This window comes from Emys orbicularis, chromosome 6 (assembly GCF_028017835.1).
Source record: "Emys orbicularis isolate rEmyOrb1 chromosome 6, rEmyOrb1.hap1, whole genome shotgun sequence".
Lineage (NCBI taxonomy): Eukaryota > Metazoa > Chordata > Testudines > Emydidae > Emys > Emys orbicularis.
In genome coordinates, this window is record NC_088688.1 from 105,774,426 (window position 1) to 105,789,718 (window position 15,293).

General features: G+C 41.4%; 1 protein-coding gene across 1 annotated transcript in view; it reads right to left on the minus strand.

Moving 5' to 3' along the window:
• Positions 1 to 15,293, minus strand: part of CNTLN (centlein) — a 279,922-nt gene that overhangs the window by 137,725 nt on the left and 126,904 nt on the right. The window contains exon 9 of the mRNA XM_065406475.1: positions 9,154 to 9,327. Coding sequence (XP_065262547.1) covers positions 9,154 to 9,327 — 174 coding nt within the window. The remainder of the gene's footprint in view (positions 1 to 9,153; positions 9,328 to 15,293) is intronic.

Below are 15,293 nucleotides of genomic sequence, written 5' to 3' on the forward strand. Positions count from 1 at the left end.
TTAGCTCTCCATTAAAATTTGACATGTACTTTTATTAATTATTATGATTAAATTATTAATTATTAAAATTATTTAAATCACATATAATCACATAACAACTTTGGACAAATAGTAGGGGGGTGAGTCATTACAATAACTAAATGATATATAACAAGAAGAGTTTGGATAATATTCTCAGTTACTAGACACCAGATCAGAGTATTCTTTATTAATTCTTATGTATGTAAATGTCAGTGTTTTAGCTGTCATATCAGTAATTTTATCTTACCAAACAATATATAAACAAAAGCATTCATAATACTGTCAAAATAGATCAGAAACCACAGATATTGGCAATATACTACCCCATACGTTTATCTTCCCAAATCCTGTTATACAAATTAAGAGACACTTTTCATTTTCCTTTGGCCATTGTCTTGTAAGTTAAAAAAAATAAATAAACATGTTGTAGTTCGTGATTTTTCCTATAAATAGCCATACAATTTTAAAGAAAATAAAAATATCAGATTCTACATATTTATGGTTAATTTTAAGTATTTTAAAGTTCCTTGCATTTGAAAGATGCCTAAATAAAAGAAATCAAAAACAGGAGAGCAGAACGTGTGAAAAATTGTAACTTTATTTGCTTCTCATGGCAGAAAGAATTCCACTGTTATTGTATTAATCTATATAAAGCATTTACACTCAACATATTGAAATTCCTAATCTGAAATTGTCAGAACTCAGGGACAAGATGCCATACTCTCCAAGTGTTTTCAGCAGTTCTTATGCAAGCTGGAAAACAAATTGGAGCTATAAGGAAGCTCACTGCATTAATGTTTAAAATACTTTTTACAATGTGGTATATATTTAGTATGGTGCCATGTTACCTAGGAGGAGAATAGATTTCTATGAAAAACCAAGATCATTGGTCAATATTTTTTTTTTTTAATTTTGGCCAATATTTTCAGAAGTGACTGATTATTTTGTCTGCCTCACTCAATAAAGTGCTCAGTCTGAGACGCATTAAAGGGTGGAACATTTAAGATTTTGCAAAATCAAGCCCCTTTAAAGTGTCTGAAGTTGGGCACTCAAAAACTGAGAACACTCACTTTTGAAAATCTTGGCCTTTGTGTTTTTTACACTAATCAAAATACACATTAATCAAAATGCACACATACCAAACGCAAGTCCATGTCTACCGTAGTATCTAGTTACTGCATACCTATATTTAGTGGACTTAATAAGAATTTAAAATGTTATAATATAAGTGTTACAGGACACCTTACTTTTCAAAAGCAGTGAGTTAACTTCTTAAACTTCATATGTGTACAGAAGGCTGATTGCCCAGAAGCTTGGATCTAGAAGTCAAAGGGGAAGTTTACTTACGTTATAGATGTGTGGTTCTTATGGGTATTCACTGTGGGGGGCATGAGCTTTGTGTGCCCAGGACTGCAAATTCTTCAATAGCAGTGACCGTTGGTCCACATATCTGCATCTCCTCATGTTCCCAACCGAGAGTTTATGGAACAGCATGGACTGACCGCCCCTCCAGTTCCTACTCTAGCGTGAATCCAAAGAGAACCCGAGCAGAAGGGAAGGAGAGCGGGTCGTGAATATTCATATGGACCATACATCTCCAAGAACTCCAGTTGCTATAAGCTTCCACTCTTCTTCGAGTGCAAGTTCCTCTCGGTATTCACTGTGGGTAATGCCCAAGAAGTGCTCATTGAGGAGGAGGGTGCAAGGAAATGTGTTGCACCACAGACTGGAGGATTGTTGAACCTAAACAAGCATCTCCAACCAAAGATTGAATAAAAGCATAATGTCTGGTAAAGGTGTGAATGCAACCCCAAGTTGGAGATCTACATATCTCTGATCTACATATCTTCCCTTGCAGGGAAGCCACTGAGGCCACATGGGCTTTAGCTGATTGGGCCCTGACAGTCTGAGGAGGAGCGGCTTCATTTAAGATTGTAAAAAAGGAGGCTGCAGATAGAAACCCACTTAGAGCATCTTTTCGAAAAGACAGCTTCTCTCTTTACTTTCAGTGATAGTGGCAAATAATCTCAGAGCCTCCGAAAAGGGTCTTGTTCTGTGCAAGTAGAAGCAATATACCAATCACTTCCTGTTCTACTGGGTTTCAAAAAGGTCCCTGGATGGGGTGCCCCAGTGATGGAAGATGTAGTGCCCTTCTGACAGGTGAAACTCCCACTTGTGATCCCTGGGCAAATGTCTGCTGAGGCTGTCCGCCAGGGAATACATTATCCCGGAATGTGCACTGCTGAGAGGGTAATCCGATGTTGCATGCACCAGTTCCATAGCTGAACTACGTCTTTGCAGAGCAAGTGGGGGATGTCTCTCCTCACTGTTTGTTTATACAGTAGACAGTGATCATGTGATCTGATCTGATCTGATCTGGATATGTGTGGACCAAATATGGGGTAGAAATGTTACTGCCTGTTTGAGAATCCTCTCGTGATGGGATCCCTGGAAAGGGAGAGGGAGAGGGACAGGGGGCGGAAGGGACGGGAACTCTCAAGTGTAGTCAGTCGATACGATGTCCAAGACCCATTTGTCCAGAGTGATAAGGTGCCACATTGGGAGAAAACAAGCCACCAAAGGGAATGGGGATAACAGGTGGTAAGAAGGCTGGTTGATGGCTCTCAGGCATCCTGTCAAAATGCCGTTTTGGCAAGTGGCAGGGACTGAAGAGAGGAGTAGGATAGTGCTGTGTGCCTGTCATGCTGGACCCTCTATTGTTTTCTGGGGGACTGGTAGGTCTTTTGGTGAAAAGAGAGAGGTGGTGCGTGGTATCTAGATGGAGGAGGCCTGAAATATTTTCTGTGTATCTCTAAGGAGCAGAAGGTAGTACAAGAGTTGTTGGGGGTGTGAAATGACATCTATTTTTTTCCCTAAAAAGATTGTTACCCTCAAAAGGAAGATCCTCTACTGTTGCCTGAACCTCCTTGGGGAACCACGATGCCTGCAACCATGAGGCCTGTCTCACGACTACTGAGGTAGCCATGGAGTGTGACACTGTCCGCACCATTGAGTGACACTTGCAGGGAAAATATTGCTACGGCATATTTAGTGCAAGATGCCTTCATCCAGGTGATTTTGGAAGCCCTGTCAGGGCTAAAAACCGCTTTGCTGGGTTGCCAGAGGGACCGCTGGTTCCAAGTCATTTTCTTCTTATGAGTAAGAGTCATCAGACTCTAGTGGTGCAGCCACAAGACCTGACTCCAACTGGTTCCAGGGACAGGAACTGGAGAATAGTCAGGTGTCAGGCCTTCCACCTCACAGTTGGGGCTTGGGACCAATGAATGTCGAGTTGACAGTGTCATGAAATCTCTCAGAAGGATCAGATCTAAGAGGATCCATATAAATTGCCAGATCCTCAAGAAAAATGAATCAAAGTCTTGCTGGAGGAGAGCTGGCTGGCGTCTTAGGTATGGCCGGATCTGCCAGCATCATCTTGGTACCAGATTGGTACTGCCAGTGCATAGGGAGAATGGTCTCTTCTGTCTCTGTAGGTTGCTGGAACTGGTCCTGCCCTTTCAGGGTGCAGTTTTGCAGCACTGGTAGCTATGTTATTACCAATACCTGCCTTTTTCTGTGAGTTCTGGGTGCACCCATTTGGGGACACGGAGTCTCAGGTGGTGCCGGATGAAATAGGAAAAGAGACCTCTTTTTAGAGGATTTGTGGGGTGATTTATCCCTCTTCTTGCAAGAATGTTTACCCTTGCCTTCACTGTGTCTCCATTTCAGTCTTTGGGCTTGTACAAGGACTCTGAACTGGCTGATCCTGAAGCCAGAGAGATGCTACCAAGAGGTTCAGGTTGGGTAGAAGGGGATCAGGAAGGCCCAGGGTCTGAATAGGCCTCACTGAGAATTCCATAAGGCGTCTCCAAAGTCTGAACTCTTGAAGGTCCCTGGTACACAGTGAAAAAGCATGACAGATGTCACATCTCAAGGGGATGTGGGGATAAAGTCAGCTCTTGTATGGATCACTCATCAGGAACACCAAGAGGCAAGTGAAGCAGAGTTTGAAGCCTGGAACCTTGGGCATAATAGGTGCCCCAAAAAGTGGGGGAGCGGAAGGGGGGGGAAGCCCCCTCATCCCCAAACTAACTAAACTAAACTAGTACAAAAACTAACTACTAAAACCTAAAACAATGTACAGGATTAAAGATAAAGTAGGAACACTGGCAGTGTAGAGACACAGAAGGGTTCTGCGTTTGACCACAAGTGGTAAAAAAGAAACGAGACATGGTCGGTCTGTGCCACCCCTTATGCCCTCAGTTGGAAGCATGAGGAAATGCAGGTACCAACCAACGGACACTTCTATTGAAGAATTTCCAGTCCAGGGTGCATGGAGCACACATGCTCCCACACTGAATACCATAGGGACCAGCACTCAAAAAAGAATATTGTGTTTCCTGCCCAAAGACAAGGAGAACAAGGGAGGCTGGTGGTGGCCTGACTGATATTAGGCACAGCAGCACTGAGGAAGGGTGGAAAGAAGGTGAGACAGGACCAGAGAAGAGAAGATCATACTCCCTTGATGGCTAGATGGCAGGGGAGTCATGAAACTTTTTTGCTGCAACACAGGGTCACAGTATAGAAAAGGTAGAGAACTATCCCCACTGATGACAGAGACACAAATAACGCCTAATGAGAAGTGGTGGGACTAGTAAGAACTGCACTACTGAACATACTTCAGTTTGAATATGTTGTTGTCTGTTAAGTAATCTGATCAGAGATCTGTGGAGAGAACAGACTGGGTCTGGGCTTTTCAGCGGCAGTCAGGTAATTCAAAGGCAGTCTTTGCCAGAAAACTGAAGTTTAATTTTTTAGCCAAGTTAGAGTAGGCTGTGTAGTAAAAGGTGCTGTAATGTGATTGCCTGAGGCTGCTGCAATACTGAAATTGATTTCAAGAGGGAGATGGCTTCTGTAATACCTTGCCTCAAACTGCAAACTTAGCTGCTTCTGCTGCCAGGTTTAGGCACTTTAATTTGCAAATCAATCCTCAAATTACACAGTATTTTAAACACATTTACATCAAAACTATATATACTGATTTGGTGTTTTAAACATTTTTTTTAAAAACACCTCTTTGGAACAAAAAAAAATTAGTCTGTTTTTTTGGGGGGGGAAAGAGGGGGAAGAAAGATCAGCCTGAACGAGAAGAAGGCAATGCTGAAAGCTTTCACGGAAGTAGTCTTAAAGAACATCCACAAAAAATTATGCTAAGTAATGTGAGAAACAGACATAATTTCACTTCCCACTGTTAATGGAAAGATAAATGTCTATGGGTTTTATGACAGAAAGATGAAAGATTTTGTGTAACTTGTAGATAATAGGGAAAGTTTTTTTATATGGATAGTCTTCTAACTGGATAAGCAACTTTTAGAACTGATTCTCTATACATGAGACTTCTCTGCAAATCACATGAAATACAGGCAGCACAAAGTGCCACTTTTTCCACAAGAATCTTGTACGATGAGTTTGCTCCATAAATCGTAACATGGGAAAACCCAAAACTTTACCAGGTTGTTTAATAATGAATGGAACGATTAAAGGTCTTAAAGTTAAGCATATACTTTGCTGGATCAAGGTGCTTTGGTGAATTGGACCTAAATCTCATTAGATGAAGGTAATTTGTCCTTCTGGCTGATGCCTTGGGCAACTGTAAGCTAATTCTGATACATCCATCAGAATGGGTTGCCACTAAGGTCAGAGCACTAAAGATATAATTTGATGTCACCTATTTGGAATATTGCAAAAACTGAGTCAGGGGCTCATGTAGGTCAAGTTAGGGGTGTTTGTAAGGAGAGCAAGAAAGGTAAATTTGTGGGCATATTGTATTTCATGGTGAATTTTATAACCATTGTGACTGAATTCTCACTTACTTTTCAAGAAGAGGAATGAGGATTTCTTATTGCTTAAGGCAACAAAAGACAATCATGGTCTGCATGTCCAAGACCATATCATAGGGATGACAAGACAAATGACAATGAATATGCAAATTTAACAAGGCTTTTAACCATTAAGTCCCTTGTCTTTCAGAAAACATAGGTTTTGGTTGAAATACTGTTCTCACTGTCCTGTAGCGCAGCAAGATGTAGTATGTGAATTTCTACAGTTGACATAATCAAAACAAGCTCATACATACATACATAGATACACACCGATGCACACTCCAAGACATAGCTCAGGTGGATAGTAAAATGATCACCTGTCCCAATTTTACCAGGACAGGCCCAGTTTTTCATGCTGTCTGCACAATCTTCTTTTGGAACACCTGAACATGTCCAAGTTTTACTTCATTTCATCAATCAAAATGTTTGGCTTTTTATAACGACAAAAAGTTTGTCTGAGATATTCCTATTCTGAGTAGAGTTTGCTTTGTGTTTATTTGCTCTATGTTTACTAGGAACAGACACCCCAGTGGAATGAGGGTTCAATGTGATGAACAGTGTTTAGAGTGAAGAGAAAGGTCACCATCAAAAAGAGCGTAGACACCATTAAAGGTGTTCTTTTCCTCAAAGTAAATATTAACAGCTGTTCAGTGTTTCATTCAGAACACTAAAGTTACTGTAAAAACATCTTCCATTCTGAAAAGCATGCACGTCATTGAGTCAGAAGCTGGCAGTAGTTTTACCAGCATACTTTATAAAAAGGGGTAGTTTTTCTCTTGTATGAATATTTTGCAACCCTTAAAAACCACTACAAAAGTGGCCTAGTTTTGTTTTTATTTTTTAAAATATGGTCACCTTAGCCTAAATATAGATATTTTGCAGTCCTAACAGACTATTTTCTAGTGCAGGGGTGAGCAAACTATGGCCCGTGGGCCGGATCCGGCCCCTCAGGGCTTTGGATCCAGCCCGCAGGATTGCTACCTGTGGCGTCGCGGGCTCGGCGCCGCTCTCAGAAGCGGCCCATGGGCGGGGGGGCAGAGGGCTCTATGTGTTGCCCTTGCCTCCAGACACCGCCCCCCGCAGCTCCCATTGGCCGGGAATGGGGAACCGCAGCCAATAGGCGCTTTGGCGGAGGTACCTGGAGGCGCAGCAAGGGCAGTGCACGCAGAGCCCTCCGCCCCCTCCCCCAGGGGCCGCAGTGCTTCTGGAGTGGCGTGGGGCCGGAGACAGGGCAGGCATGCAGGGACCCTGGCCCCGGTGCGTGCCGCTGCCACCCCGGAGCCGCTTTAGGTAAGCGGCACCGAGCCGGAACTCGAACCCCTCCTGCACCCCGGCCCCCAACTCCCTGCCCTGACACACCCCTCCTGCACCCCAACTCCCTGCCCTGAGCTCCCTGCTGCACCCTGCACCCCTCCAGCACCCCACTCCCCTGCCCTGAGCTCCCTGCTGCACCCTCAACCCTGTGCACCCCAACCCCCTGCCCTGAGCCCCCTGCCGCACCCTGCACCCCTGCACCCCAACCCTGAGCCCCCTCCCACAGTCCACACCCCTCCTCTGCCCCAATCCCTTGCCCTGAGCCCCTTCCTACACACTGCACCCCCTCCCACACCCCGCACTCCCTCCCGCACCCCAACCCCCTTGCCCCGGCCCTGCATACAATTTCCCCACCCTTGCCCACCCCTGTTCTAGTGGTTGGAAAGGAATCTGGGAATAAAATATATTTGTAAACAGAACTAAATTAAGCACTCATCAAGAATAGCAGGCACTAGTGGAGGAATGAAGTAATGTGTTCTGTACCAGATGGACGTTCTCTATAATATTATTTGGGTATGTATATTTAAAATACTGATATTGAGTTTTTTAAGATTTGGCTCAGGTGGCAATGGTACAGGTCTGTCTCATCTTACGCGGGGGTTCCGTTCCACGGTTAGCGCGTAAAGCGAAAACCGCGTATAGCCAAAATCCCATTGAGTTTAATGGCGGGTGAAATCGCCCGCACTAGAGGTATAGTATTAAAATTGTTATTTTTCTCTTTTTGTTTTTGCCGACCGCGTAAAGTTGAAATCGCGCATGTTAAATGCGCGTAAGATGCGACAGACCTGTATTGTCATTTGTATGATTAGTCCTGTCCTTGCTTTAATATAACAAAGTCTCACACATTAAAAACAAAAATTAGAAGCTCTGCATAGCAGTCCAAAAGAGAAGAACAAGAAGAATGCAGAAAAATTGATTTTAATATACCTGAAAGAGACGACATCCCAAAAATTGGGACAATCACATTTTCTTCCTGGACAAACCCATTTAAAATTTTAACATCCTGTGAACAAGTGATCTGAAAATAAGTATTTTGCAAGCATAATGTACACTATGGAATAGTGAGGCAGAGCTGGCCACTCAAGGTCCTATAATATAGAATACTAGCTACTTGGTAATCTTCATAAGGGAACATCTTTGAGAAAGCAGAATGCCACCCCACTTTATTACCGACTGAGTTGCAAGCTAGACAGGGGGGTTTCTGTGAGTTTCCATGTGACATAAATGCCTTTCACCCCATGTGCTCTATAAAACCTCAAGAACAAAATCTTAGAAAAGTAAGTTGCTGACCTGGCTGATCCACACCAGTTTATGCTAATACCATAAATGAATATTCAACCATTAGAATTATTTTAATATCTATTTTTATTAATAAGTAATAATGACTTTAAATAGAAAAAGGAACATAATTATAAATAAAACAACAAATGATCTAGAAAGATGCAATCTAGTACTTCACAAAATAAAAGATATCTGGACTATAAACTGAAGGAGTTCTAGTTTTAGTACTTGGTATAAAATAACACCACTTCATATTCAAAAATTCAAAGGCATCATTTTGCATTATTTACAAACTCTTATAAAATAAAAATTCTTATTACTTATATTTCCACAGAAAGGAAAAAAGGGTATCCTAACAAACAGAATGAAATACTCAATATTCATTTTAAGAAATCTGCAAAGAATTTGGCCATTAAATAATTTCATTAAATTAAGAATCCTTTATTGTGTGTTAATAAAGTAAAACTTTCTACTCCCAGAAGTTATTTTAGCAAGTCTTTGGCAGAAAATACGAACACCCTTCAAACAAGCTTCCAGAATTATAAGCAGCACGGACAGTTATTAAAACAGTTGTTATCTGGACCCCTTAGCAAAAATGTTTGTCTTTGTCAGCCTCATTCTGACATAACAACACAAGACAATAAAACTAACCTACCTCATGCTTTCTTCCAGACTTTACGTTTTTGCTTTCAAGGATGTCTGTGCTGCAAAAGCTATGCTCTGCTAGGTTAAGATTTGCTGTTTTCAATTTTTCCTGCAAAAACTGTATTTCAAATTTCTGTGATGCTATAAGACACTCTAGCTCATTTAAAGAAGGTTGTTGAAATTCCTAGAAAATAATAGCACAAATATGTTTAATTATTAACATTAAAAACCATAGAATTGTAATAAGAAAATATAGACAAAGCTGACTTCAGAAACAAGATCATCTATGTCACATGAATCTGTGCAAGCTGTAAAAGCTTCCCTCCTTGGGAATCAAAGGTGTAATGATCTATCAGAAACAACTCCCTAAGATCTAGGTAAATGTATTTTCACAATATCACACATTTTTAAAATGAGACGAAAACATTAAACAATTCATTTATCATGATTTACAATGTCTGTCTCCATACAAACATTAAAGCAAGTTAGTGAAAAACAACTACTGCAGTCATTTTAACTCCTACATGAAAAAAGCCAGGATTTCTTGACAAAAAGCTTTAACTCCAAAATTCATTAGTGCTAAAAATTGAGATCCCGAGCCTCTTGGTATCAATAAATTACAAAACTAGAAGATAAACAACAGTGGCAATGTTACTCTCAGTACTACTTTTGTAATCATTTTAGAGTGCCTAAAAGTGTAGCAGATGCCTCGCAAAAATAAGTAAAGACACGGCTCTGACCTGTGGAGCTTGTAATGTAAATTCAGGCGATACAAGTAATGAGGGTCAAATTTAACAAAAGAGATGGAAGAGAAGACATACAAGAGAAGAGGAAGAGAAGGTTAATGACACTGGATCAAACTGTTACTCAGTAAGTCATGTACACATCTTCATGGTGCCACTGGATTCATTATTTCAAAATTTTAAATTTATTAACTCATTTTATAAAGACTCCTTGGCATAATAGAATAGGGACAAATTCTCATCCTGCCCCTGATTCAAAATCCATTGAAATCACTAGAAAGGCTTGCATGGACTTCAACCACCTTTAGATCGGGCCTCTGATGTACAAAAGTATCATTATTTACTTTAAGGAAAGGAAGATGCTAGACTAGCTATTAACACTTATTATTCCTTTATCCAAATATACACATCAAATAATCTGGCCAAAAAAAAATCCAAAAAACCAAAACTGTGCTGCAAGAAACCATTTGGTTAAGTTTGCTGGACAGTTTCCACATTCAAGCATATCGTCAGACAAATAGCAAAGTCTGAGCAAAAGGGCTTTGCTCACAAGTGAATACACTAAATGCAGCAGGATTAAAGAATAGGAGAGTGGACATAGCCAGATGATTCCTTGCTATGCAACTTTTTGCCCATAAGCACTATGAACTTAGTTCCTGCAAGTAAACACAAAACCAAAAATATGAAGCATTAATTTTGTTAACACGATAAATAAGGTCACTCCTCAGCCAGACACAGAGCAGAAGGGTGGGGAGCTCTTCAGATTGAGGGAACAAAAATGGTCAACACTCTTACTAACACAGTTCGTTTAACAATCTCTGTTGCACTCTATAAGCTATTTGAGATTATGTAGTTGCAGATAGATGAACACTTCCTCTCCCCCATTTCTGATCCCCAGGGACACTAGAAGGCAAGCCTATAACGACCGGGAGATCATAAACAGAAAAATGAAAAAGAAAGGAGAAAGTGACAGGTACTTGGTTTGCCAACCACAGAAAGGAGGATTTCTATGAAGGTAGGATTCTTCACTTTACAATTTGTCAGAGCTTCTATACTACAGACAGGTGAAAATAACCCAGAAGATAAGAGTAAAGCCAAGGAATAAAGGGTCTTTGCTGTTTTTTATTTAAGTAATATACTTTAGGACGTTAGATTTTATGGAGCTTTTCAATCATGTTTGCATATATAAAAGGATTAAAAAAGTTCAATACAAAATAACATCCTCTTTTTCATTCTAATAAACATGCACACACACCCATGCCCACTGAATAAAAGTTGTTTGCTGTTAAATTTTGAACTACATGTAAATGATACATCCATTAGATATAAAACAATTCCTTGCCAGCTTGCAAAAAGGGAGTGGACTCTCTAAACTCAAGGTACGTCTACACTTACCAGCAGTGTGCAGAGTACAGAAACTGCACACTCAGCTAGCACAGTTATAAATAGCTGTGTAGATGGTAGGACACGGCTTAGGCGAGTAAGTGCCCTATATGACTGAACCCCCAGGGCAAAGAACCTATGCAGCTCTCTACATGTCCGAGCAGTGCCTCCCACATCTACACTGTAATTTTTAGCAGTGTAGTGCCCTCTGCCTCCCCACTGCTGAAGCATTTCTCTGCTGCAGTGAATGTCATGATGGGGCTTAGGCAGTCAGACCTAGTGGCAGACCCAGAGCAGGAAACAAAATGAGGAACCCGAGCCAAGAATCAGAATTGTGAGTCGAGCAAAATGTCAGAGCTGGAGTCAGGAGTCAAAGACCTGGGGAAGGGATCAGGAACAAGGCAGGAACACATCAGGAAGCAAAATTCATGAGTCAAGTGAGAACGCAAGGTCCAAAGAAGCAGCCAGCCAGTAATTCATCCAGTTGCACAGACAAATCCCTGTGCCTCCTTCTAGCTTAAATAGCACACCCAGACCAATCGATGGGGCCAGGCGCTCTGCCAGTCAGGACTCCCATGGGCAGTGCCTCTGGTGGGGCTAGGGTTCCATTAGCCACTCAACCTAGTAATTAATAAGAAGCTTCTGGATGGCAGCTGGAACGTGAAGGGTGCTGGGATCAAGATCCATGGATCCTCACAGTGAAAGGCTCCAGCAGCGGGGAAAGGCTCCAGCAGCTTCCCCCTGGCAGAGCCTTTTCTTGCCACAGTGAAAGGCTCCAGCAGAGGAGAGCTGCCAGAGTCTTTTACTGCATGTGTAGCTACACATACTGCAGTGGCAAGTGTGGATACAGCCTGCCTTTCACTGCACCGTGTAGCTACACATGTGATGCCTGTACTCTACACACGACGGTGTAAGTGTAGACATAGGCTCAGTTGTAACTATTTTAATTAAGGGCTATATTTTATTATATCCATGAAATATAACTTTTTCAAAATAGAAGAAAAATCCAAGACATTTATAATGAAACTTGAACCAGTAAGATTACAGTAGACAAATAAACGTAAGTCTCCTTTATGGTATAATTATTGGCTGGTTACTGTATTTCTGCTGTCAAATTTCCCCAGTCACCAATGAGATATGCATAAATGTTACAAAATGAAAATAAATGCAAGAACCACAAAATGGGTGAAACGTTGGCTACCCTGAAGTCAATGGCAAAAAACTCTCATTGACTTCAGTGAGCCCAGGATTTCACTCAAAGAATTTTTCTTCTGTTTATCTTTTTTCTCTAATTTTAAGAGTTGTGCAAAAATGAACATGCAGGGGTACTCATTGCAAATAATTCTACTAAATAAATATTTTCTCTTTCTCTCCTTTGTGTACGCGCACACACACACACACACACACTTACTTCTCTGGGTTTTTATTTTATCAGAACCTTTTCAAGGGTCTGTGTTCAAATCCTTAAAGTTATGCAGTGGATCACTATTACCTGTGTAGAATTTACTGTATGTTTCATAGGTAGGAAGTCTTCAGAACCTACTGTATATTTTATAGGTTGCTCTTTCTGTGGTTTCAGGAACTCTGAGAACTCACACCTTATTCTGAAGATGTCTATTTTCAAGACTGAGATTCTCTCTAATGAATGTAGTGTTTTTATTATGATGTTGTGTGTTACCTTCCAGTAACCATTTTAACCTTTTCTTCACCACCTGATATACACTTTTCTGTGTTTACCAGTCTGGTAACAGTTTTTTTACTTGAGTTCAAAAGGACCTCTGAATTTCATGAGTTTTTAGATTTAAAATTAGACATTTTCCAAGCTATACAAATTTAATCAAAGCTATCTCAAAGGTCAGGGATATTCAGATTTGGGGATGTGGCTCATTTCACATGGCACTAATGTAATTTGGTGTACTAAATTTCCTTGGTTAGGAGAAAAAATAGTGAAAAACTAATTTTGAAGTGAAAGGGTTTGACTTTTGTGCTAGCCAGGCTTTTCTTCTGAACAGAAAATAACCTACTAAAGAAATACTATTCCAGGATTTGTGGATCTTGAAAGACAGCGTGAAATTCTGTCAGACCCATAGTGAGGAGTGGTCACTGCCCTTTTTCAGCAATAGCAATCGTCTTTAGTTGTTCAGCTTTTCATCTGCACTCTTGTTTGGGTGCTACTGCAATACAAATGAAAAATAATAATGGAAATGTTAAAATTAAACCGACAGAAATTGCAGATTATTCACTGCATCCTGACATTAAAAAATGGACATGACCTTAAGTAGGAGTGGTGCTGCAGTTCAGGACTTAGGAAAGTAATCAAAACCCAAATCCTGCACCCACACAGTCCAATCCAGAATGTGTACTAAGGAGATCTGCAAAGACTGGAAATGAAAGAAGCCTTACGACACACCAAGGAGCAGCAGTGGAGCTCCTCTACAACTGCTAATGCAGAATCAGTGCTGTGGTAAACCTCTTTCCCACTAGCTGGAATTCTAAGTCTCCACAAGGATGAGAGAGAATTGTCAGTAGCTCCATAAAGTTTCAATTCCTTCAAATTTGTCCCCAAACCCATAGGTTGCATTCAAAGTCCCTGTACAGTTATACTCCTACACAGGCTGCACATACATAGATTGAGTACACGTTAAAAGCAGGCTCTCAGAACTGCCAAAGGTCAAGCATCTCACCTCGGGCATTTAGCAATCCTGTCACACCTCCCCACAGCCCTGCTGGAATGTAATGTACCCAGCAGGGCTGCAGGGATTTTCTTGTACACATCTACCCCGATATAATGCTGTCCTCGGGAGCCAAAAAATCTTACAGTGTTATAGGTGAAACCGCATTGTATCGAACTTGCTTTGATCCACCGAAGCGTGCCTCCCCCCCAAGCGCTGCTTTACCGCATTATATCCGAATTCGTGTTATATCGGGTCGCGTTATATCGGGGTAGAGGTGTAGTTTTTCCACTAGTCATCAGGGACCACAATGATGGAAGAATAGCAGGCAGCCCAGCTGACTCTCCCACTTCTCTTGCTGGATGGATCCAAGCGAGCATGGAGTAGCTGGGATCAAAAAGGTGACAGCTGTAGCCCTGAGGTGAGGTGTCAAAGACTGACAGAGACTGGGGGTAAGACAGGGACAAAAAGAAAGGTCAGAGAGTGAGAGCAGGACATGTGCCCCATGGGGCTGGCACACAATATGGGGACAAGGGCTGAAAGATGGCCGCAGAGAAGGACAGAGGCTCAAGTGGGATAGGGGCAAAGGTGGAGATATTGATCCAGGATTGGCAAACCTGCAGGTTGACTTGCCCAAAATCCCCATCTCCCCCTTGCCCAGATACTGTCCCACCCACTTCAGTCTGCCCTAAGCTCCCCCTTCTCCTCTTCCCCCTCATCTTCTCAACCCCACCTCACTGTTACCTTGGCTCCCCAAGCTGCCTCTAGATCTTCCAGCCCCTCACCCACTTCTGAGAGATTTAGGAAGATAGGGTGGGACCTGCTCATACTGTGTGGAGCATGGGCGGGAGAAGATCCTGAGGAGGAAATAGTGATTCGCTCTGAGCAGCAATAAATGTTAGGTATGACACTGCATCACAAAGTAAATTTGTAAGTTAATTTTTCTGTCAGTCACCAACGATGAGATCTTTTGTTTAGTAAAGATCAATTAAAATCATATGCTCTTGTACTGCAATATGAACAGAATTCATTTCTGTTATGTTCACATACTAACATGCAGTATGTATAAATTGTAATTCATTGCAAAAGGCTGTTTAAGTTTTAAAGAAATAAAAGTGAAGAAACTTATTCATACAAACCAGATTTTATCTCATTTCTCACATGCATATCAAATTCAGACTCTCTCTGTCAAAGCTGAATACAACTGAAGCTCAGTGCACAGATCTATTTATTATATCCAGTATACTGTATAACTACAAAAGAATTAGGGACATGTTGTAACTGGCCCTGTGTAGGTGCACTAAATGGGAAGAGTACAAGGAACCTTCCCACTGCATCCTGCCCACTCTAGG